The 25,558-nt window shown below is 38.3% G+C and overlaps 1 protein-coding gene across 2 annotated transcripts in view; it reads left to right on the forward strand.

The window, feature by feature from the left end:
- CENPC (centromere protein C) overlaps positions 1-25,558 on the forward strand; it is a 100,933-nt gene that overhangs the window by 2,907 nt on the left and 72,468 nt on the right. Inside the window, exons 2-5 of one of the 2 annotated variants that reach the window (XM_045997962.1) lie at positions 2,581-2,627; positions 16,501-16,571; positions 17,330-17,424; positions 21,842-21,932. In XM_045997962.1, coding sequence (XP_045853918.1) covers positions 2,581-2,627; positions 16,501-16,571; positions 17,330-17,424; positions 21,842-21,932 — 304 coding nt within the window. The remainder of the gene's footprint in view (positions 1-2,580; positions 2,628-16,500; positions 16,572-17,329; positions 17,425-21,841; positions 21,933-25,558) is intronic. The other variant, XM_045997963.1, reaches the window with a different exon arrangement.

A 25,558-nucleotide genomic window follows, 5' to 3' on the forward strand; every position in this document is an offset into this window, starting at 1 on the left:
AATTTCTTCTTTCTTGAGAATGTTGCTGTTCAGAATTTGGGAAGCTTAGACTGGTTGAAATTAGTCTCAGTTTTCATACTGACTGAATTTCTTGTTTTTCATGACCCCAGTCAGCCTTCTATAATCATTACCCTTGTATATCTCACCTTCTTTAAGGAAAACATTTTTAATTTAAGTTTGTGGTCTCACTTATTTAGTATATCAAAAACATAAGAAAATGGTGTTTGTGTGGTGTATAATACACTAGACAAGGTTCTGGGAAGAATATAAATAGCTTATCATGAAGTCTCTGCTCTCAAGTTTTAAAAATCAAATAGAGGTCTTCAAGTTTTTAAAAATCAAGTAAGAGGTCTTCATCTTGTTGAATAATTGAGGCGAAAATCCTTTAGGTGGGATCAGGCAAGGTAGGAGATCCCTATGGGTGGAAAACTACAATGACCCAGAGACCTGTGTTGGAGCCTGAGTACAGTCAGGGGGGTGGTTCAATTCAGGATGTCAGAGCATGAGTGGGGTAGAGAGTGTTTATGTGTGGTGGGGTCATTTATAGTCCATTGGGCCAAGTGAAAATGAGGCTCAATAAATATTTGGTATTGATAACATTTTTTAAAGCATGCTGTTCATCCTGTTACTACCCAGTTTTCAACTAGGATTGATCTAACAAAGATAGAACCCTAAGTATCTCAAATATGCTCTCGGTTTCCGAAATCAGCATGTCTCTGTGTTTTATTTTTCCTGTTGTTCCCAGTGATGAGGCTGTTTCCTTGTCGGAGTTAATGATCTTTTTCTTTCTGGAAGCAGCCTAGCATTTCTTAGTCTCACTTTTTCAGAAATTTCACTATTATGGCCTAGGTATGGATCCTCTTAAATTCATCATGCTGGCTATATGCTCTGCAGATTTAGGGAATTTGATTGTGTATTTTCTCAGAGTATATCTCTTTTCTTTTTCTTTGTTTTTTATGGAATAACAATTGGTCAGAAGTTGGACCTCCTGATTTTTGGAACTTCTTTGTTTTCCCGTTTTCTATTTCTTCATTTTTTGGTCTTCCCCCCCCCCAGACATATCTTAGCTTTTTCATAATTACTGCTTTTTTAAATTTTAGGCAAAAATGTTTTTAATTATTAAGAATTTTTCTTGGGGCATCTGGGTGGCTCAGTGGGTTAAGCCGCTGCCTTCGGCTCAGGTCATGATCTCAGGGTCCTGGGATCGAGTCCCACATCGGGCTCTCTGCTCCACAGGGAGCCTGCTTCCCTCTCTCTCTCTGCCTGCCTCTCTGCCTACTTGTGATCTCTCTCTCTCTCGCTGTCAAATAAATAAAATATTTAAAAAAAAATTTTTTTTTTCTTGGGCTCAATGTAGTTTACCACTTTTGTTTTATGAGTCCAGTATTTCACATCTCTTTTCCACGTACTAATTAGAGTTTTGTTTTTTGTTTTAACATTTTCTTTCTCTCTCTTTTTTTTTCTCTTTCCTAGAAGCCTAGCCTGGGTGGCTCAGTCAGTTAAGTATCTGCCTCTGCTCCGGTCAGGATCCCAAGGTCCTGGGATGGAGTCCCTCATTGGGCTCCTTGCTCCACAGGGAACCTGCTTCTCCTTCTGCCCACCGCTCTCTCTGCCTGTGCTCTGTCTCTTTCTCTTTAACAAATAAATAAATAAAATCTATAAAAAATAGGTTTGTTGACACTCAATGTTACATTACTTTCAAATGTACAACATAAAAATTTGACAGGTTTATATGTTGGGTTATGCTCTTCTTTCTCACTCTGGGTTTCAGTTTTCTTTTGGGCCTTTTTCTTTTCCATTTTTAAAATGTCTTGATTTTCCTGTTTTGTTTAGAGACTTTTAAATGTCTGGTGATCCATCGATGCTGGTGATATTTAAGACTGAAACAATAGAATACAGTTTTTTAGCTCTGTATTCTTTAAATTCAGTTAGTTAGCTCTGTGTTGATGGGGTCAGGATGTGGGAGTCCTTTATTCTGTTCATTCCCTTTCTCTTTCCTCTTTCATATTTCAAGTTTCCTAGTTCTGCATTGTTACGGCTTTTTCTTGGGCAGATTAGCTTTATGACCCATCAAAAACTAGATCCCCCGAGTTTACTTTTGGCTGCTACTGCTTTAATTCTGCTTCATCAATTAACATACTCCATTTTTTTCCATCTTCTAGAAATTTGTTAAATTTTTTTGTTAATAGGTGGTCCTCTCTTCCACTCTCTTTTTCATTGTTGTTTTATGTCATTTTAGTGCTTAACTATTATTCTATAGGAATCTGCCCGCAAGTAAAGGAGATAAGTAGATATTGCTAGTCAACCAATTTGAATTATTAGAAGCACAGATAGTTGGAATTTTGATGATGGAAAAGGTATGGAGGCAGGTAGAGGAAAAGGAGAAAGATGGAATAAATCCCAGGGTGAGCAAATAGTATAAGCAAAGATTTTGAAATAGTAGATATGAGGCAAGTTCTCTTTCACTTGATCAGATGAATTCCTCTTTATAGTATTATAATGTGCAATTATCAAAACCTGCTGAATGAATAAATGAGGAACTTAAATTTTCACCAGTTGGATGATTTACTTTTCTTTTAGGATCATCTCAAAAATGACTACAGAAGAAGATTTTGCCGATCTTCCAGGTGAGTTATATATTTAAGCTTTTTTTTTTTTTAAGATTTTTTATTTATTTATTTGACAGACAGAGATCACAAGTAGGCAGAGAGAGAGAGGGGGAAGCAGGCTCCCTGCTGAGCAGAGAGCCCGATGCGGGACTCGATCCCAGGACCCTGAGATCATGACCTGAACCGAAGGCAGTGGCTTAACCCACTGAGCCACCCAGGTGCCCCTATATATTTAAGTTTTTTAAGTCATTTTTATTTCTATCTTCAGAAAGTGATTTTTAAATGAAGAAGGGAAAAATTACTTCTAACAATGATTTCTGTGCCCACTGATTAAGTATAGTCTGCTTAGTGATTTTATATTAACAGAAATATTAATGCAAACACTGTAGTGACTTAGTAGCAGTGAGAAAAGAAACTTGGCTGATAAATTATGGTTCAGGAAGAATCAGTCCTAGTTCTGACTGACAGCCATGGGGAAAGCACTCAATAGAGTGGATTGAATGGCAATATTACAAAGATGCAGCATATTTGGTGGGGCTAAAAGAAAACATGGGTGTAGGTTATAAAAAGGCAACATAGGATCTTTGTAGTGTGGAACTGTTTAGTATCTTGACTGTGGTGGGTGGGGATATCTGAACCTACAGATGTCATAAATTGCACAGAACTAGGTATTAACATAAACTTGCAAACGAGTACAGTTGACCCTTGAACATCTTGGGGGTTAGGGTTGCTGACCACTGTAAAGTTGAAAATCCTCATGTTATTTTTGACTCCCCCAAAACTTTTACTAACAGCCTACTGTTGCCTGGGAGCCTTACCAATAACATAAATAATCAACACATGCTTTGTATACTGCATATTATATACTGTATTCTACAATAAAAGAAGCTAAAGAATAGAAAATGTTATTAAGAAAATCATAAGGAAACACAATTACAGTACTGTACTGTATGGTAATAGTAAGTTTTTATTGCCTGTTTACAAGAAGAATTGTCTGTTATTACCTACATTAATACAGTCTTATACAAAACCCTGTAGATGTTATATATATTACTAGCACTAGACATCAGACATGAAAAAATGTGGGAAAGAAATTCATATTTATTTACAAATTTAACAGGTATTTATTTACAAATATATCAGGTATTGATAAATAAGCAGTAATATGATTGCTTTATGGTAGCCTGGTGTGATCAATATGATTGTTTTATGGTAGCCTAGTCTATCCACTAATGAATGAATTGTTGTAAAATTTTTACAGCATACAGCATATGGTATTATAGTTATATTCATAATATAGTTTGGAAACATTGTTACTCTTTTATTAAACCACTTACCTGTGAGGAGAGACATACTGTATGGTAGTATAATTCTTTGAAAGGAAAGTTAAAGACAGTAAGATAACACATTATTAATTTTATATTAAATATCACTCACCTTATGCCTATGTAAAGATAGGCTATCCACTTCCGTCAAGTTTTGCACAAGAGTGCTCGCTTCGGCAGCACATATACTAAAAAAAAAAAGTTTTGCACAAGATGTTCTACACAGTGAATACTTAGATGATGATGATGACAATGACACACAAATCTTTTCATACGTTTCTTGCCATACAGTTACTAGATTTTCACATGTGCACATACATAGTTCATTAATGATATGGCATGCTGATTTTTTACTGCTCATTAAGTGGAAGTGGATCATCACAAAGATCTCTATCCTCATTGTCTTCACACTGAACAGGCTGAAGAGGAGGAGAAAGAGCTGAGGTGATTTGTTTCAGGTGTGATGGAGGCAGAGGAGGTGGGGGAGGTAAAAGGGGAGGCAGGAGAGGCAGGCATGCTTGGTATAACTTTATACAATTAGATTATAATTTTTGTTTGATGTTTGCTTTTTCATTTCTCTAAAATTGATTTTATATGGTACCAATGGTACCAGTCCTTCTGCCGTTTACCTTATTTTCACTGTCTGTTATGACAGTTAGAAGGTTCATGTCATAAAAGAGGCCAGAAACAGTCTTGAGTAATTGGAAGCCTCTTATCAGATTGTCTAATGTAAATTTGTTTTCTGATAGTGCTTCTGCATCTTCTCCTACCTTGTCTGGTACTGATTTAGAAGTGCTCATGTCCAGATAGTCATCTTCTGTTAATTCCTCTGGGGTTGATGTCTGTTAGCTCATTAATTTCCCCAAGACCCTTATTTTGAAACCCTGTACCCCCACCTTTTTTGCCATATCCACAAGCTCTTTCATGACTTTTCTTGATTGGCTCCATCATAAATCCTGTGAAGTCATGTGTTACATCTGCACATAGTTTTCTCCAGCAGGAGTTTATTGCTTTGGGCTTAATGGTTTTCATAGCTTTTTCTCTAACAATAATGGTATCTTCAATGCTGTAATCCTTCCAGACTTTCATGATGTTTTCTCTGTTACATATTCCATAGCATAGAGAACCATGTGTAATGAGTCTTTACAGTCCTTATGATCCTCTGTTCTAGAGGCTGAATTTGAGAAGTTGTTGGGGGCAGGTATACCATTTTGACTCCTTCAGTGTTGAACTCTTGGGGTTTTGGGTGGCCAGTGGCATTTTTAATATCAGAAGAACTTTTTTTTTTTTTTTTTTTTAATTTATTTGACAGAGAGAAATCACAACTAGACAGAGAGGCAGGCAGAGAGAGAGAAGGAGGCAGGCTCCCCGCGGAGCAGAGAGCCCGATGCGGGGCTCGATCCCAGGACCCCGAGACCATGACCTGAGCCGAAGGCAGAGGCCCCAACCCACTGAGCCACCCAGGCGCCCCAATATCAGAAGAACTTTAAAAGACAGATGGATCCTTACTGGTAGGATACCTCCTGAATTCAGGGACAAAGCACTGGTAGAACCAGTACAGAAGAAGGATTCTCATTGCTCAGCTATAGTACAACCCCAAATCTGGCAGCTGGTGTTTATCTTTTTCCTTAAAGCTGGGGTTTAGCAGTTTTGTAGATAAGTCAGTCCTGATTATTATTATTTGCACAAAACAGTAGAGTTAGCCTATCCTTTGCTTGCTTCTCTTCCTTAATAATAAATGTCCTCTCTGGCATGTTTTTTCTAGAATAGGACAATTTTGTCTGCTTTAAAATATGTTTACACAGAGTTCCTTTTTACTCAGTGATTTTCGTTTTCTGTCTTTTTTTAGAAAAGTAGCTTTATTTATTTTAGAGAGAGAGCGCGCGCGCATGTGTGTAAGCAGGGGGAGGGGCAGAGAGAGTGGGAGACAAGCAGACTCCTTTTTGTGAGGGGAGCTCGATGAGGGGCTTGATCCCAGGATCCTGAGCCAAAACCAAGAGTTGGATAATTAACTGACTGAGCCCTTTTTTGTTGTTGTTGTTGTTGTTGGAGAGGGGAGTGTGGAAGCAGACATGTAAGTAGGAGGGAGCGGCAGAGAGACAGGGAGAGAGATAATCTTAAGCAGGCTCCATGCCCAGCATGGAACCCGATATAGGGCATATTCTCATGACCCTGAGATCATGATCTGAGCTGAAATCAAAAGTTGGATGCCTAACTGACTGAGCCGGTTTTTATTATTATTATTATTATTTTGAGAGAGTGTACACAAGCAATGGGGACAGTGGATGGGCAGAGGGAGAAGGGAGAACGTTTTAAGCAGACTCTGCACTGAGTGGGGCGCTCGGTCTCATGATCCTGAGATCATGACTTGAGCTGCAGCATCTGGGAACTTGTATGCTGCCTTTTTTTTTTTTTTTTAAAGATTTTATTTATTTATTTGAGTGAGAGAGAACATGATAGGGGAGAAGATCAGAGGGAAAAGCAGACTCCCCGCAGAGCTGGGAGTCTGATGTGGGATTCCGTCCTGGGACTCTGGGATCTGGACCTGAGCTGAAGGCAGTGCCTTAACCAACTGAGCCACCCAGGCGCCCCTATATACTGCCTTTTGTTCAACAGAAGATTCTTCTCATGTTATCTTGACTTTTTTAAAATTAACATATAATGTGTCATGTGTTTCAGGGGTTCAGGTCTGTGATTCATCAATCTTACACAATTCACAGCACTTATCATAGCACATACCCTCCCCAGTGTCCATCACCCCGCCACTCCATCCCTTCCATCCCCTTCCACTCCAGCAACCCTGTTTTCTGAGACCAAGAATCTGTTAAGGTTTGTCTCCCTCTCTAGTTCATCTTGTTTCATTTTTCCCTCCCTTCCCCTATGATCCTCTGTCTTGTTTCTCAAATAACTCAAATCTGTGAGATCGTATGATAATTGTCCCTTTCTGATTGACTTATTTCATTTAGCATAATACCCTCTAGTTCTGCCCATGTGGCAAATGGCAAGATTTCGGTTTTTCCTTTTTGAGGGCTGCATAATTATTCCACTGTGTATATATACCACATCTTCTTTATCCTTTCTCTGTTGATGGATATATAGGCTCTTTCCATAGTTTGGCTATTGTGAACATTGCTGCTGTAAACATTGGGGTATATGTGACTCTTCAGATCACTACTCTTACATCTTTGGGGTAAATACCCAGTAGTGTAGTTTCTAGGTTGTAGGGTAGCTCTATTTTCAACTGTTTGAGAAACCTCTATACTATTTTTCAGAGTGACTGCACCAGCTTGCATTCTCACCAGCAGTGTAGGAGGGTTCCCCTTTCTCCACATCCTCACCAACACCTGTTGTTCCCCGACTTGTTAATTTGTTTTTTTTTAATCTAATTTATTTATTTATTTTTTAAAGATTTTATTTATTTGACAGAGAGAGATCACAAGTAGATAGAGAGGCGAGCAGAGAGAGAGAGAGGGAAGCAGGCTCTCTGCTCAGCAGAGAGCCCGATGCGGGACTCGATCTCAGGACCCCTGAGATCATGACCTGAGTGAAAGGCAGCGGCTTAACCCACTGAGCCACCCAGGTGCCCGTTTTTTTTTTTTTTTTAAAGATTTTATTTATTTGACAGAGATCACAAGCAGGTAGAGAGGCAGGCAGAGAGAGAGAGAATGAGAGAAAAGGAAAAGGAGAGAAAGTACTCACCAATTTTGCACCGAAGCTCAGAGTCCAAGCGTAAAGACTCACAGCCCCACGTTCGGGCACCATATGATGAAGTTCTAGAACCTAGGTGAGGTTCGGTGGGCTGAAGTCCGGAGCCGATGACCAAGAAAGAATTCTTGATACATCTTTGGTGCAAAATGGTGGTTTATTAAAGCACGGGGACAAGACCCGTGGGCAGAAAGAGCTGTTAATTTTAAACCATTCTGACTGGTGTGAGGTGGTATCTCAATCACTTTTGATTTGTATTTCCCTGATGCCTGGTGATATGGAGCACTTTTTCATGTGTCTGTAGGCCTTTTGGATGTCTTCGTTGTGGAAATGTCTGTTCCAGTCTTCCGCCCATTTCTTGATTGGATTATTTGTTCTTTGGGTGTTGAGTTTGATAAGGACTTTATAGATTTTAGATACTAGCCCTTTATCTGATACATCATTTTCAAATATCTTCTCCCATTCTGTCAGTTGTCTTTTGGTTTTGTTGACTGTTTCCATTGCTGTGCAAAAGCTTTTGATCTTGATACCTTGATGAAGGCCCAATAGTTCACTTTTGTCCTTGCTTCCCTTGCCTTTGGCGATGTCTCTAGGAAGAAGTTGCTGTGGCTGTATTCTCTGCAAGGATTTTGATGGATTCCTATTTCACATTGAGGTCTTTCATCCATTTTGAGTCTATTTTGTGCATGGTGAAAGAAAGTGGTCCAGTTTCATTTTTCTGCATGTGGCTGTCCAATTTTCCCAACTCTGTTGAAGAGACTTTCTTCCATTGGACATTTTTTTCCTGCTTTATCAAAGATTAGTTGACCATAGAGGTGAGGGTTCATTTCTGGGCACTCTAGTCTGTTCTGTTGATCTGTGTGTCTGTTTTTGTGCCAGTTATCATACTGGCACTGATTACAGCTTTGTAATAGAGTTTGAAGTCTGGAAATGTGATGCCACCAACTTTGGTTTTCTTTTTCAGCATTCTTCTGGCTATTCGAGGTCTTTTCTGGTTCCATATAAATTTTAGGATTACTTGTTCCAGTTCGTTGAAAAAAATGGATGGTATTTTGATAGGGATTGCATTAAGTGTGTGGATTGCTTTAGGTAGCATAGACGTTTTCACAATTTTTGTTCTTCCAATCCATGAGCATGGAACGTTTTTCCATTTCTTTGTGTCTTCCTCAGTTTCTTTAATGAGTATTCTATAGTTTTCTGAGTATAGATTCTTTGCTTCTTTGGTTAGCTTTATTGTTAGGTATCTTATGGTTTTTGGTGCTACTGTAAATGGGATCGACTCCTTAATTTCTCTTTTTTCTGTGTTGTTGGTGTATAGAAATGCAATTGATTTCTGTGCATTGATTTTATATCCTGACACTTTACTGAATTCCTGTATGAGTTCTAGTAGTTTTGGGGTGGAGTCTTTTGGGTTTTCCACGTAAAATGTCATACCATCTGCAAAGAGTGAGAGTTTGACTTCTTCTTTGATGATTTGGATGTATTTCTTTTTGTTGTCTGACTGCTGAGGCTAGGACTTCTAGCAATATGTTGAATAGCAGTGGTGATAGTGGCATCCCTGCTGTGTTCCTGACCTTAGGGGAAAAGCTGTCAGTTTTTCCCCATTGAGACCGACATTTGCAGTGGGTTTTTCATAGATGGCTTTGATGATATTGAGGTATATGCCCTCTATCCCTACACTTTGAAGACTGATTAAGAAAGTGTGCCGTACTTTGTCAAATGCTTTTTCAGCATCTTTTTTCAGCATCTATTGAGAGGATCATATGGTTCTTGTTTGTTCTTTTATTTATTTATTTTATTTATTTATTTATTTATTTTTAAAGATTTTATTTATTTATTTGATAGACAGAGATGACAAGCAGGCAGAGAGGCAGGCAGAGAGAGAGGGGGTAAGCAGGCTCCCTGCTGAGCAGAGAGCCCGATATGGGGCTCGATCCCAGGACCCTGGGATCATGACCCGAGCCGAAGGCAGAGGCTTTAAGCCACTGAGCCACCCAGGCGCCCCTTGTTTGTTCTTTTATTAATGTATTGTATCACATTGATTGATTTGCAGATGTTGAACCATCCTTGCAGCCCAGGAATAAATACCACTTGGTCATGGTGAATAATCCTTTTAATGTACTGTTGGATCCTATTGGCTAGTATTTTGGCGAGAATTTTTGCATCCATGTTCATCAGGGATATTGGTCTGTAATTCTCTTTTTTGATGGGATCTTTGTCTGGTATTTGAATCAAGGTAGTGCTCATCACAAAATGAGTTTGGAAGTTTTCCTTCCGTTTCTATTTTTTGGAACAGTTGCAGGAGAATAGGTATTAATTCTTCTTTAAATGTTTGGTAGAATTTCCCTGGGAAGCCCTCTGACCCTGGGCTCTTGTTGGGAGATTTTTTTTGATGACTGCTTCAGTTTCCTTACTCGTTATGGGTCTGTTCAGGTTTTCTGTTTGTTCCTGGTTCAGTTTTGGTAGTTTATACATCTCTAGGAATGCATCCATTTCTTCCAGATTGTCTAATTTGCTGGCGTATTGTTGCTCATAATATGTTCTTATACTTGTTTGTATTTCTTTGGTGTTGGTTGTGATCTTTCCTCTTTCATTCATGATTTTATCATTCATGATTTTATTAATTTGGGTCCTTTTCTCTTTTTGATAAGTCTGGCCAGGGGTTTATCAATCTATTAATTCTTTCAAAGAACCAGCTCCTAGTTTTGTTGATTTGTTCAGTTGTTCTTTTGTTTTCTGTTTCATTGATTTCTGCTCTGATCTTTATGATTTCTCTTCTGCTGGGTTTAGGCTTTCTTTGCTATTCTTTCTCTAGCTCCTTTAGGTATAGGGTTAGGTTGTGTATTGGAGTCATTTCTTGTTGAGAAAGTCTCATATTGCAATATACTTTCCTATTAGGACTGCCTTTGATGCATCCCAGTGATTTTGAACAGTTGTGTTTTCATTATCATTTGTTTCAATGAATTTTTAAAAATTTTCTTTAATTTCATGATGACCTGTTCATTCTTTAGTAGGATGCTCTTTAGCCTCCATGTATTTGAGTACTTTTCACCTTTCCTCTTGTGATTGAGTTCTAACTTCTGAAAATATACAGGGAGTGATCCCAGTCTTTTGGTACTGGTTGAGACTGATTTGTGACCGAGGATGTGATTTTTTTTTTTTTTAAAGATTTTATTTATTTGACAGACAAAGATCAGAAGTAGGCAGAGAAGCAGGCAGAGAGAGAGGAGGAAGCAGGCTCCCTGCTGAGCAGAGAGCCCGATGTGGGACTCGATCCCAGGACCCTGGGATCATGACCTGAGCTGGAGGCAGAGGCTTTAACCCACTGAGCCACCCAGGTGCCCCCTGAGGATGTGATCTATTCTGGAGAATGTTCCATGTGCACTAGAGAAGAATGTGTATTCTGTTGTTTTGGGATAGAATGTTCTGAATATATCTGTGATGTCATCTGGTCCACTGTGTCTTTTAAGGCCTTTATTGCCTTTGCTTAGATGATCTCTCCATTTCAGTGAGGGGGGGGTGTTAAAGTCCTCTACTATTTATTATTGTTGATGTCTTTCTTTGGTTTTGTTACTAATTGGTTTATATAATTGGCTCCTCCCATGTTAGGGCCATAGATATTTAAAATTGTTAGATCTTCTTGCTGGATAGACCCTTTAAGTATGATATAGTGTCCTCATCTCTTATTATAGTCTTTGGTTTAAAATCTAATTTGCCTGATAGAAGGATTGCCACCCCAGCTTTCTTTTGATGTCCATTGGCATGGTAAATTGTTTTCCACCCCCTCACTTTAAGTCTGGAGGTGTCTTTGGGTCTAAAATGAGTTTCCTGCAGACAACATATCGATTGGGCTTGGTTTTTTGTTTTTTTTTTTTTTAAGATTTTATTTATTTGACAAACAGAGATCTAGTAGGCAGAGAGGCAGGCAGAGAGAGGAGGAAGCAGACTCCCTGCTGAGCAGAGAGCCAGATTGGGGCTTGATCCCAGGCTCCTGGGATCATGACCTGAGCCGAAGGCAGAGGCCTTAACCCACTGTAGGGCTTGTTGTTTTAATCCATTCTGTTACCCTCTGTCTTTTGATTGGGGTATTTAGCACATTTAGTTTCAGGGTAAGTATTGAAAGATAGGAATTTAGTGCCATTGTATTGCCTGTAAGGTGACTGTTACTGTGTATTGTCTCTGTTCCTTTCTCATCTATGTTACTTTTAGGCTCTCTCTTTGCTTAGAGGACCCCTTTCAATATTTCCTATAGAGCTGGATTGGTGTTTTCAATTTTTTTTAGTTTTTGTCTATCCTGGAAGCTTTTATTTTTTTATTTTTAATTAATTATTTTTATTAAGATATAATGTATTATTTGCCCCAGGGGCACAGGTGTGTGAATTGTCAGGCTTATACACGTCACAGCACTCACCATTTCACATACCCTCCCTAATATCCATAACCCAACCATCCTCTCCATACCCCCTTTGCCCCCAGCAACCCTCAGTTTGTTTTGTGAGATTAAGAGTCTCTTATGGTTTGTCTCCCTCTCCATCCCATCTTGCTTCTTTTTTTTGTTTCCTACTTCCCAAGCCCCCCACTCTGCCTCTCAAATTCCTCTATCAGGGAGATAATATGATAATTGTCTTTCTCTGATTGACTTATTTCGCTCAGCATAATACCCTCTCTCTCTCCTTCCTTCTGGGATCCAAATTATTCTAATATTGTTTCATCTGACAGTATCACTTATCTCCTGAATTCTCCCCTCCTGATCCATTAGCTGTTTATTTCTTTTTCTCAGCTTCTTTATTCTCCATCATTTGGTCTTCTATATCACTAATTCTCTCTTCTGCCTCATTTCTCCTAGAAGTAAGAGCCTCCATTTTTGATTGTATGTCATTAATAGCCTTTTTGATTTCAGTTTGGTTAGAATTTAGTTCTTTTACTTCTCTGGAAAACGATTCTCTAGTATCTTCTATGCTTTTTTCAAGCTCAGCTTTTAAGTTTCTAATCATCATTCTTAACTCTAGTTCTGGTATCTTACTGATGTCCGTATTGATTAGGTCCCTCGTGGTTGGTACTGCCTCTTGTTCTTTTTTTTGAGATGAGTTTTTCCATTTTTGTCATTTTGTCCAAAGAAGAATAGATGAATGAGAGAACAAAATGCCAATAGGGTAAACAACGTAAAATATACACTATTTTATATACACTAAATGAATATACACTAAATGAATCAGAAGAGACCTGCAATGGGAGGCAAAAGAAAGGGGGAAAAAAAAGAAAAAGAAAAAAAAAGAAAGAATTTCATCAGGCTGGTGAATAGAACAGAGCCACACTTTAGATTTTGGGTATATTTTGGTCTGTTAGAAGAAACTGCCTCCCAGGGCACCTGGGTAGCCCAGTGGGTTAAAGCCTCTGGCCTTTGGCTCAGGTCATGATCCCAGAGCCCTGGGATCGAGTCCTGCATCAGGCTCTCTGCTCAACACGGAGCCTGCTTCCCTCTCACTCTCTCTGCCTGCCTCTCTGCCTACTTGTGATATCTTTCAAATAAATAAATACAATCTTTAAAAAAAAATTAAAAACAAAAGAAGAAACTGCCTCCCAAAATTTTAATGAAAGAAAATCATGTATATGTATATACACACACACACAAATAAGGGTAAATGCGATGAAGAGATGGGATATGACTGTAAAGATGGAAATTAAAAAAGACTTCTAAAAAGTAATTGATAAGATAAAAGTTGGTTGAAAAAAGAAAGAAAAAAATTAAAAAAAAAAAAAAGGAAGAGAACATCCTCAGGCTGGAGACTAGAACAAAGCCATACACTAGATTTAGGGTGTAAGTCTGTTAGAAGAAAGTGTATCCCAAAATTTTAAAGAAAGAATAATTATATATATACACACGCACATGCACCCCCCATATATATATACAAAAAATAAAGTTAAATACAATGAAGGAACAAAAAATGAATGTAAAAATAAAATTAAAAGTTTAAAAAAGGTATTGATTAAAAGGTGTTGATTAAAATAAGAAAGAGGAAAAATTAAAAAAAAGAAAATTAAAAAAAATTTAAGTTTGAAAGACTAAAGAATCATGGGGAAAAAAGCCATGAATCCATGTGCTGTATTCCGCTGGTGCTGGAGTTTTGCGGTTCTCATTGATTGGTAAAATTGGTCTTGGCTGGATGTTCCTGCTGATCATCAACATCAACATCAACAGGGGGAGGGGCCTGTTGCAGTGATTCTCAAGTGTCTTTGCCCCAGGCGGAATTGGCAGTGCTCTTGCCAGGGGCCAGACTGAGTACTCTGCTCGGGTTTGCTCTTGGTAGCTTTTATTCCCTGACAACTTTCTGCACAGCTTTGGTGGATGAGAATGAAAATGGCAGCCTCTCAATCTCCAGGCTGGAGGAGACAAGAGCTTGGAGCCCCACTTCCCAGTGAGCCCTCAGAGAAAGCTGTCAAACACGCCTGTCTACCTGGTCTCCGGCTGCACCCTGTGCTCACCTCGCCTGTGACCTGTTTCTTTCTGGGACACGAGCCTGTTTGGAGTCTCCAAACCCAGCAGATTCTTGGAGTGCGCTCCCGCGCCATCCCTCCCGGTGGAGGGGGGCGGGGCGTCTCCCGGATTTGCCACTTGTGGGGTCCTTGCCTGAAGAACAGTAGCCTGTGCCAGGGATCATGGTTTACGGCATGAAACCCACTCCTCAGCTCTGTCTTTGCAGCTGGCTTCCCTGCTCTGGTACCTGGGAGTTCTGCCACACTCAGGCAACCTCAGTCTTTCTGTGACGCTGAGGCTCCTGAGACCACGCTGTCTCAGTGAGAGCTCCCCCCCTTCCCCTGGCCTGCCCTTAGCCACTGGAGCTACATCCCTCAGTGGAGCAGACTTCTCCAAGTTCTGATTTTGTGCTCTGCTGCTCTGTCACTTGCCAGGAGCTGGCTGATGGAGGCTTCCTCTCCTCCCCAACCAACCCACTGCGGTCTGTATTTCTGTATATCACCTTGTATTTACTTCTCCGCAAGCCTTACCTTCCAGAAAGTGGTCACTTTTCTGTTCATAGAATTGCTGCTACTATTTTCTTTGATCTCTTGAGTCTGTAGGTGTTCAGAATGGTTTGTTAGCTATCTAGCTGAATTCCTGGGATTGGACGGAATTTAGGTGTCCTAGTGCTCTGCCTCTTGCTCCTAATCTTGACTTTTTTTTAAAAGCCAAGTCTCTTTCTAAATTGTCAGACCATCCTTTGCTGGCATTAAATTCTCTAGCTTTAGATCCTTCACCTTCTTTTGCTTTAAGATATCTTTCAATAACCTTGCTTTTTTTCAAGCCATATTAGAATCTATATTTATGCCTTTCTCATAAGAGGTCCTGCAATCCACATAAAAGCTGCATTTTCAGTACAAGATAAAAAGGTATTTAGCCAAATGCAAGGTTTTGTATCCACTGGCACAGCAGCAAAGACAGCTTCACTAATTTCTTTTTTTACAATAGTCCTTGTGCTGCATTTATTTATCTTGAAATGGCAGGCAACCACAGAGGCAGACTTCAGTCTATGGTATATATAAAGTATTTCCACTTTTTCTTGTAATGTCATGACGGTCTCTCTGTTTCTTGGTAGCATTTCCAGTATCACTAGTGGTACCTTGTTGGGTCCCCTAGTGTTATTCGGGGTTTACAGTACTGCACTAAACATAATGAAAAATGGGAGAACTGTGAGAGATCACTTTTTACTGCAATTCGCAGTTTACTGGAGAAGATGAACTGCTCACTCAGAGATGATTAGTGTTAGATGGCATTTTAAGGGGATACCCACTAATACTGGAGCTCAGCACAACAGTAGCAGAGTGACTAAAATTCTTACAGTTGTACAGCATGCACTACATACAGTTGTATGCCATTATGATTTAACTGCATCTTTACATTTCTTCACATCTCTTGACTACAAATAGCACCATGTATTGCATGCATAAGTTTTGATAAATTTTAACTTCTAAAAATAGATTTGTCTGTATTTTATGGTAGTAAATGGTAAAATAGATTAGTATCTACATGTATTTTATGCATTCATGACATACTTAACTTTTTATTAATTTCTTTTTATATTTCTAGGTTATGTGGTTTATCTGAGTTTTTTCAAATTTTTGCAAATCTCCAAAAAAATTTTCCAGTATGTTTACTGAAAAATAAATCTGTATGAGTGGATGAAAAAAAATCTGTGTATGAGTTCAAACTCATATTGTTCAGGGGCCAACTGTATGTGTAGAACTGGAGAAATTGGAATAAGATTAGTGGATTGTATTGATATCAGTATCCTGGTTGTGGTAGGATAGTATAATTTTAAAAATGTTACCTTTGGGGGAAACTAGATAAAGTGAACAAGGGATTTCCTCTATTTTATTTCTTACAACTGCATGTGAAACTACAATGAAAATTTTATACTGATTCATAAGCTGCTATTAAGGTTAATAATGTTAAATAAAAAAATGCATTGGAGAACTTGAAGGGAAGACTGTTACTTGGAGCTGTTAGGACTTATGACCATGAGTTTTTATTAAAGAAATGTTTTAGTATGGATTGGATTTGTTCAAAACCATTTATATTGTTGTTTAGATATACCGGTAGTCTAAAATGGCTTTAGATGTGGCTCTTCAGTCAAGGAATGTAATTGTTAATGTAGATAACGGCATACTGCTTCAGATACTTTTCTGGAAACTCTTGGACTCTCAAGTACTTGTTTTGTCCTGAGATAGTAAAAGTGATATTTTCCCCATTAAGTAAAATAACATTTTATAATGAGATATGAAATTTTCAAAATAGATGGTAACTTAAATAGCAAATATCTTCTGGAAATGGTATGTAACATTTTCCCTTCATTCCTTCTTATTAGAGCACCTGACATTAATACGAAGCAAGGCCAGAACATACTGGAAATCTTGCAAGACTGTTTTGAAGAAAATAGTAAGACATCTTAAAGGTCGACTTTGATGGTTGGGTTGGATGAAAATATAAATGTGTCATATTATTAATATTATTAATATTAAATTCAGTGAATACATTCTAACATTTAAATATATGTAAAGTATTTTCCTAGAATGTTGATTACATATGCAATCCATTATGTACTTCCTGATACACTGAGGATAATAGTAGCAAAAAAGAGAATAATTTGTCATTTCCTTAAGTTCATACTAGATTCCTGTACTCTGGGAGTCCATAAATAATTTTCATACACAGGAGAAAGTATGGGGTTATAGCTCAGTGGTAGAGTATTTGGCTGCACAGGAGAAGGTATTTCATATAGGGGGAGTAAATGTGCAGAATACTTAGGATCTCTAATGTTTGGTGATATGCAGTTCTTTGTATAGAAATGGTGAATTAGGGCAAAAACTTTTCTAAGTGCTGGTCAGCAGTAGAAGGCATTGAAATAAGAGAATAGGCCAACCAAAGAAACACAGACAGTGGAAAAATATTTCTTCTATATAAACACTGAAAGAAGAGCTGATATATTATTTCTTCAGGAATCTTGTTTGCATTTTTCAGTTCCTGATGCCGTCTAGGAACATTTGAATGTTGAAGTGATGTCTGTACTTAATTTTAAACTAATTGTTTTTAAAGAGTTTACAGACTTCTTCACATTTTATGTAGGGCTGCTTTTAATTGTACCAAAAGATTTTATGCCATGTTAATTTAATTTTTTTTTTTTTTGCTTTTTTAAGGTCTTGCCAATGATTTTAGCACAAATTCTACAAAATCATTGCTTTATTCAACACCTAAAATAGGAGACATACGTATTCAGTCACCAAGCAAAGAGGTAAGTCAAAAAGAAGAGCTGTTATAGCTTTAATAGTTTAATGATGAAACATTACACAATATAGTTACATCTATTCTAGTTGTTTTTAAGTCTTATTCTTAAAAGGGAATCCTATATTCCCACTCTCTTTATCATTTAGAGGTGTTTTGTGACAATTTTGACTTGGTGTTTCATGTGTTTGAAATTGGAGGTCTGGGTGTAGAATTGTTATTACATTGCAGCACAATCATTTTTCGCCTCTCCTAAAATAATACTTGAATTAGGTTTTTAGGAAAGTGGGCAACTGCTGAAGTTCCTAATCCAGGTTGGCAAATTTGGTTATATTCTGAAAACCAAAGTTAATCTATTGCTATAAGGAGAATCAGTCTTTTAAAGATTATATCTTAAGAGGTTAGGTTGAGGGGCGCCTGGGTGGCTCAGTGGTTTAAGCCGCTGCCTTTGGCTCGGGTCATGATCTCAGGGTCCTGGGATCGAGTCCCATGTCCAGCTCTCTGCTCAGCGGGGAGCCTGCTTCCTTCTCACTCTCTCTGCCTGCCTCTCTGTCTACTTGTGATCTCTCTCTGTCAAATAAATAAATAAAATCTTTAAAAAAAAAAAGAGGTTAGGTTGACCTAATTCTACTATGTAGTGCTAGAAATAACTTTGATTAGAAACTTGTATAAATACCGAATTATATAGTTGACCTTTGAACAATGTGGAGGTTAGGGTTGTGGACCCACCCTTGCAGTTGAAAATCCACTTATAATTTTGACTTCCCAAACACTTTACTAATAGCCTACTGTTGACTAGAAGCCTTACTGATAACATAAACAGTTGATTAACACATATTTTGTTTATGTATTCTATACTGCATTCTTATAATTAAGTAAGTTAGAGGGTCTCCTTGATCGTGCACTTAGTTAATCATCTGACTTATGGTTTTGGCTCAGGTTGTGATCTCAGGGTCGTTATTCATTAGCTTCAGAAATTCTATTTGAAAGTTTGCTATTTTGTAGAATTAGGTCAACCTAACCTCTTTTTTTTTTTAAAGATTTTATTTATTTATTTGACAGACAGAGATCACAAGCAGGCAGAGAGAGGGGAGGAAGCAGGCTCGCTGCTGAGCAGAGAGCCCGATGCAGGGCTCGATTCCAGGACTCTGGGATCATGACCTGAGCTGAAGGCAGAGGCTTTAATCCACTGAGCCACCCAGGTGCCCCTAAAATAAATAAATCTTAAAAAAGCTGCCTTCGGCTCGGGTCATGATCTCGGGGTCCTGGGATCGAGTCCCGCATCGGGCTCTCTGCTCAGCAGGGAACCTGCTTCCTCCTCTCTCTCTCTGCCTGCCTCTCTGTCTGCTCGTGATCTCTCTCTGTGTCAAATAAATAAATAAAATCTTTAAAAAAAAAAAAAAAATTTTTTTTAAACTAGAGAAAAGAGAGTGTTAAGAAAGTTATAAGGAAGAAAAAAATACATTTACAGTACTGTATTTATTGCAAAAATTGTGAATAAGTGGACCCTCATAGTTCAAACCCTTGTTCAGGGGTCAGCTATATATAGCCTTTTGGTTCCAAAGACTGAAAACAGATCCAGAATTGAGAGACCTTCTTTAAAGTGGTAAATTAGATAGTACTGGTTTTTGAAAGTTAAATCAACCTTAAGTTTTCTGAGATAAATTTGACTTGGTCATAAAGTATTAACCTTTTAAAATTTAGTTTGCTGGTATTTGAAACATTTGCATCTGTGTTCATGAACAGTATTGTCTTTTATTTCTTTTCGCAAAATGTTCTTATAGGGCTTTGGTATCAAAGTTATGCTAGGGCTTTCACTCCTAGGTAGGAAGGGACAGATTGCAGTAGGCTAGCATTTCTGCTGTGAAAGCTGGTTAAAAAGAATGAAATGCAAACAAATTTTATTTTTAGAGACATGGGGAGCTGTGGAAAGAACAAAGGCTGGATAAAATTCCAAAGAGAGAAGAATCTTGAGATGAGTTGATGATTATTAATCTTTTTCTTTCCTTACAGTGTTAGCTCATTTGGTGCAAAAGCTGAGGTAAAGCTTTAGGCCTGCCCACACAGAGAGATTCTATGTGGGAAAGAGCAGTTTTTGTCAGCTATGCTGAGATGGCATGACAAACTAGATTCCAGGGATGTTCCAAATGGGTAGGCACTTTTCCTTAAAGAACATTTGTAAGTTCTGGGGCTGGCACAGAATCCTGAGCCAGAAAGGTGGAGTGACATATAGTCTTGCTATGCCAAGAAGGCAATTGCCAGATTTTGAAGCAGTCTGAGGCAAGAGGCTAAAAAGTTGAACAGAAACCTTCACAGGACAGAACTGATGTCTTCCAATATTTAAGGGCTAGGGTGTCTCACCTGGCTCTCAGTTTCCCAGGAGACCTCATTCTTAAGAACAGGGCAGACTACGAATGGATTGAGTCTCACTAAAATTTCATCTCAGACTGACCCATCTTAATCCTTGAGAGAGTGAGGATCTGTTCATTTCAATCCAATCTGCCTAAAAAGAGATAAGGTTTCTTTCTACTCTATAGAAAGATTTTTGGGAACTCTACTAATTTTTTTTTCTAATTAAGCTTTTTGTATTGAGATAATTATAAACTAATAAGCAGCTATAAGAAATGGAGTACAGGCCTTTACCTGGTTTCCTCTATGGGTAACATCTTGTAAAACTGTAGTTGCAGAATTACAACCAGGATATTGACATTAATATAGACATGGGGTTCGATTTCACAACCCTGATATTGTGACCTGAGCTGGAATCAAGAGTCAGACTCTCAACTGACTGAGCCACCCTGGTGTCCCTGCTTTTAGTGATTTGAAATTTCATGATATTCCTTGATATTAGATGCCTCTAACTCTTCTTTTTTTTTTTAAAGATTTTTTATTTATTTGACAGATAGAGATCATAAGTAGGGAGAGAGGCAGGCAGAGAGAGAAGGAAGCAGGCTCCCTGCCAAGCAGAGAGCCCGACGCGGGGCTCGATCCCAGGACCCTGGGATCATGACCTGAGCTAAAGGCAGAGGCTTTGACGCACTGAGCCACCCAGGCGCCCCTAACTCTTCTTATTAAGATTTCTTTTTACAGTTTCTGTTTCTCGCAAATTCCTTGCCTTTTTGTACTAGAGCCTTTTGTCATATGTCCAGTGAATCTTAGTGGTCTCTTCATATTTGAATGGAAAACTAAAATGGTGATTGGAAGTTCTATTTCTGCAGTAAATTTGTGCCTTGGTAGATTTTACGGTGCTGTGATCTGTCTGGGCCATGTCATTGTGGATGTCCAGGTGTTACTATCTATAGGTTTTTTTTTAAAACTTGGCTTGGTAGGTTTTTCTGACAAATGTGTCCTGCTTGGGAGTCTGATTCTAACTACAAATGTTCTCAGCCACATGGGGCAGAGGGAAGGTACAATTGGATGCTTCCACTTAATATCTCTGTTTCTACTGTATTACTCTCACTTTCAGCTGTGTCTGAGTCTATAGCCTTTCTGATTCTGAAACTTAAGAGAGTAAACATCTAATATGACAGGGTTGGAAGAGGAGAGGCTCCGTGACTCTGACTGCTTCTTGTACCTACTTTCAGCAACTCTTCTGTTTGTAGGCCTCACTTGGAACCCATCTTTTAGAGGTGCCTTGCACATCTAATTACTGATCTTACTGGTTTCTCCATAAATATTAATCTTTCTCCTTCTGTGCTTTCTCAGCATGTTTCTGCTCTCTCTGGACTGATTAGTTGCTGCTGATCTGCTTTTCAATTTAAGAAAAGTTTGCTGACATCTCCCATCTGTTCCCTTTTCTTTCTCCTCATACTTATGGGTTTATACATTTTAAAAAATCCTAATGAGGTTTTAAGAGGAATAGAATATAGTGAAAGCTTGCTTTTGTTTCTTTATATAATTGAGTTTCATAGTGTATTCACTGAACAACAGTACAGTGGCTTCCTTATTTATATATTCCCCAACTAGTAGATTTGTTTCCATCTATTCATTATTATAGTCATGTACACTGATGTGCATCTTTGTCCATGCCTCTTTGTGCACATGTTGTAAACTGCATTTCTGTAGGATATGCACATTTCAAATGAAATTGTTAAATATTGTCAGTTTTTTCTGCAAGATGGTTTTAACAGTTTTCTTTGCTACATGCAATGTATGAATGAGATTTCCCCTTTCTAGATTTTTAAAATTTGTGACTTGGTATATTTCAAATTTACAAAAGAGAATATATTATGTAAGGTATTAAAAATAATATAAATGAGCACTTATGTACCCATCCCTCAGTGTAAGAAATACCCATATTTCTGCAGCATCAGTGTGTCCCGCTGTGTGGTTTATTGTTTTTAAGTACTTTTTTTTCCAATTTAAAAACAAGCGTATTTAATCAGAATTACTAATTTTTAATAGCTCCAATGTTATATATCTTTTAGACTCAATGCCAGAAATCTCATCCAAAGTCCGTTCCAGTTTCTTTAAGGAAGAAAGAAGCCTCTGTTCCAAGTGAAGTTGTCAGCAGATCAGGTTGGTGGCATCCCCATGGATATTATTTACTTAGGCATATTTAAAAGGAGGTGCTGAAAGTGTTGCATGTGTTGGCTTGGGTGACAGACTCATGGGTCAGCCTAGGCAAAGTGGTCAGTGTTTTTGTTTTTTTTTTTAACACGAATAATAAACTTTATTTGAATATTTGTTTCTTTGTTTTAGTGGTAAGAACATTGATTATTAGGATACAGTAAGAGACATTAACTAAGAATTATTATAGGGCTATAGTTTTAAGAATTTTCAAATAGATTTGGCTTTTTTTTTAACAAATAATAAATATTATCTCACGTAGTTTCTGTGGATCAGGAATTGAGAAGCAGCTTAGTAATTGGATGGTTTTGGTTTGCAATCTTTCATGAGGTGGTGGTCAAGATGTTGGCCAGTGTTGCAGTCATCTGAAGGCTTGAGGGGTTAAGGATATATTTCCAAGATGACTCACATGGGGCTGGATGTGAGCAGGAAGCCTTAATACCTTTTCACATGGCCCTCTCCATGGGCTTCTTCTTTTTTTTTCCAGATTTTATTTCTTTGACAGAGAGAGATCACAAGTAGGCAGAGAGGCAGGCAGGGACAGAGGGGGAAGCAGGCTCCCCACCAAGCAAAGAACCCGATGAAGGGCTCGATCCCAGGACCCGAGATCATGACCTGAGCCAAAGGCAGAGGCTTAACCCACTGAACCACTCAGGTGCCCCTCTCCATGGGCTTCTTGAGCATCTTTTTTTTTTTTTTTAACTGAGGTATAAATGACATGTAACATTATGTTAGCTTCAAGTATACAACATGATTTCAATATTTGTATACACATGGTTAATGTTCTTTTCCTCTCTTTTTGTTCATTTCCTTTAATTAGTCATATGTGCTGCTACTTTGAAAAGTTTTTTTACATTTTAAAAATTAATTATTTTTATTTTGTTATGTTAGTCACCATATAGTACATCATTAGTTTTTCATGTAGTGTTCCATTATTCATTGTTTTTGTAAAACACCCAGTGCTCCATGAAATATGTGCCCTCCTTAATAATACCCATCACTGAGCTAACCCATCCCCCTCCCCCCTTCCCTCTAAAACCTTCAGTTTGTTTCCCAGAGTTCCGTCTCTCATGGTTCGTCTCCCCCTCTGATTTCCCTCCTTTCATTTTTCCCTTCCTTCTTAATGTCCCTTAATGTCCTCCATGCTACTCCTTATGTTTCACAAATAAGTGAAACCATATGATAATTGACTTTCTCTGCTTGACTTATTTCACTCAGCATAATCTCCTCCAGTCCCGTCCATGTTGATGCAAAAGTTGGGTATTTGTCCTTTCTGATGGCTGAGTAATATTCCATTGTATATATGGACCACATCTATTCATCTGTTGAAGGGCATCTCAGATCTTTCTGTAGTTTGGCTACTGGGTACATTGCTGCTATGAACATTGGGGTGGCATATGGACCTTCTTTTCACTATATCTGTATCTTTGCGGTAAATTCCCAGTGGTGCAGTTGCTGGGTCATAGGGTAGCTCTATTTTTAATTTTTTGAGGAATCTCCACACATTTTCCGAAGTGGCTCTACCAACTTGCATTCCTATCAACAGTGTAAGAGGGTTCCCCTTTCTCCACAGCTTCTCATTTCTTGCCTTGTCAATTTTGGCCATTCTAACTGGTGTAAGGTGGTATCTCAGTCTGGTTTTGATTTCCCTGATGGCTAATGATGATGAATGTTTTTTCATGTGTCTGTTAGCCATTTGTATGTCTTCTCTGGAGAAGTTACTGTTCATGTCTTCTGCCCATTTTTTGACTTGATTATTTGTATTTTAGGTGTTGAGTTTGAGAAGTTCTTTATAGATCTTGGATATCTGCCCTTTGTCTGTAGTGTCATTTGCAAATATCTTCTCCCATTCCGTGGGTTTCCTCCTAGTTTTGTTGACTGTTTCCTTTGTTGTGCAGAAGCTTTTTATCTTGATGAAGTCCCAAAAGTTCATTTTTGCTTTTGTTTCCCTTGCCTTTGGAGATGTGTCTTAACAGAAGTTGCTATGGCCAATGTTGAAGAGGTTACTGCCTATGTTCTCCTCTAGTATTTGATGGTTTCCTGTCTCATCTTGAGGTCTTTGATCCATTTAGAGTTTATCTTTGTGTATGGTATAGGAGAAGGTTGAGTTTCATTCTTCGTATATAGCTATCCCATTTTCCCAGCACCATTCATCAAAGAGACTTTTTTGCATTGGATATTTTTTTCCTGCTTTTTCAAAGAGTAGTTGACCGGAGTTGAGGGTCCATGTCTGGAGTCTCTATTTTGTCCCATTGGTCTGTGTCTGTTTTTGTGCCTGTACCTTACTGTCTTAATGATTACAGCTTTGTAATATAGCTTTAAGTCAAGCAACATGATGCCCCAGCTTTGTTTTTCTTTTCAACATTCCCTTGGCTATTTGGAGTCTTTTCTGGTTCCATATAAATTTTAGGATTTTGGTTCCAGCACTTTGAAAAATGCCATTGGTATTTTGATCAGGATGGGGTTGAAAGTATAGATTGCTCTGGGCAGCATAGACATTTTAACAATGTTTATTCTTCCAATCCATGAGCATGGAATGTTTTTCCATTTTTTTTTTTTTTTAATGCCTTCTTCAATTTCTTTCATGAATGTTCTGTAGTTCCTAAAGTATAGATCCTTTACCTCTTTGGTTAGATTTATTCCAAGGTATCTTATGGTTTTTGGTGCTATTATAAATGGAATCGATTCTCTAATTCTCTTTTTACAGTTACATTGTTAGTGTATAAGAAAGTAACTGATGATTTCTGTGCATTGGTTTTTCATCCTGCCACATTACTGAATTGCTCTGTTAGTTCTAGTAATTTGGGAGTGGAGTCTTTTGGGTTTTCCACGTAAAGTATGTCATCTGTGAAGAGAGTTTGACTTCTTCTTTGCCATTTGAATACCTTGTATTTCTTTTTGTTGCCTGACTGTAGTTGCTAGGACTTCTAGTGCTGTGTTGAACAGTGATGACGAGAATGGGAATCCTTGTCGTATTCCTGATCTTAAGGGAAAGGCTCTCAACATTTCTCCATTGAGAATGATATTCGCTGTGGGTTTTTCATAGATGTATTTTATAAAATTGAGGAATGTTCCCTTTTTCCCTATACTCTGAAGAGTTTTAATCGGGAAAGGATGCTGTATTTTGCCAAATGCTTTTTCTGCATCAACTGAGAGTACCATGTGGTTCTTTTCTCTTATTTATGTATTCTCTCACATTGATAGATTCACAAGTGTTGAGCCACCCTTGTATCCCAGGGGTAAATCCTTCCTGGTTGTGGTGGATAATCATTATAATGTACAGTTGGATCCTATTAGTCATCTTGCTGAGAATTTTGGCATCCATATTCATCAGGGATATTGGTCTGAAATTCTCTGTTTTGATGGGATCTTTGCCTCGTTTTGGGATCAAGGTAATGCTGGCCTCATTTTTTGAAACAGCTTCAGGAGAACAGGCATTATTTCTTCTTTGAATGTTTGGTAGAATTCCTCAGGGAATCCATCAGGTCATGGACTCTTGTTACTTGGGAGGTTTTTGATCACTGCTTCAATCCCGTTACTGGTTATTGGTCTATTCAGGTTGTCAATTTCTTCCT

This window comes from Meles meles, chromosome 2, assembly GCF_922984935.1.
Source record: "Meles meles chromosome 2, mMelMel3.1 paternal haplotype, whole genome shotgun sequence".
Lineage (NCBI taxonomy): Eukaryota > Metazoa > Chordata > Mammalia > Carnivora > Mustelidae > Meles > Meles meles.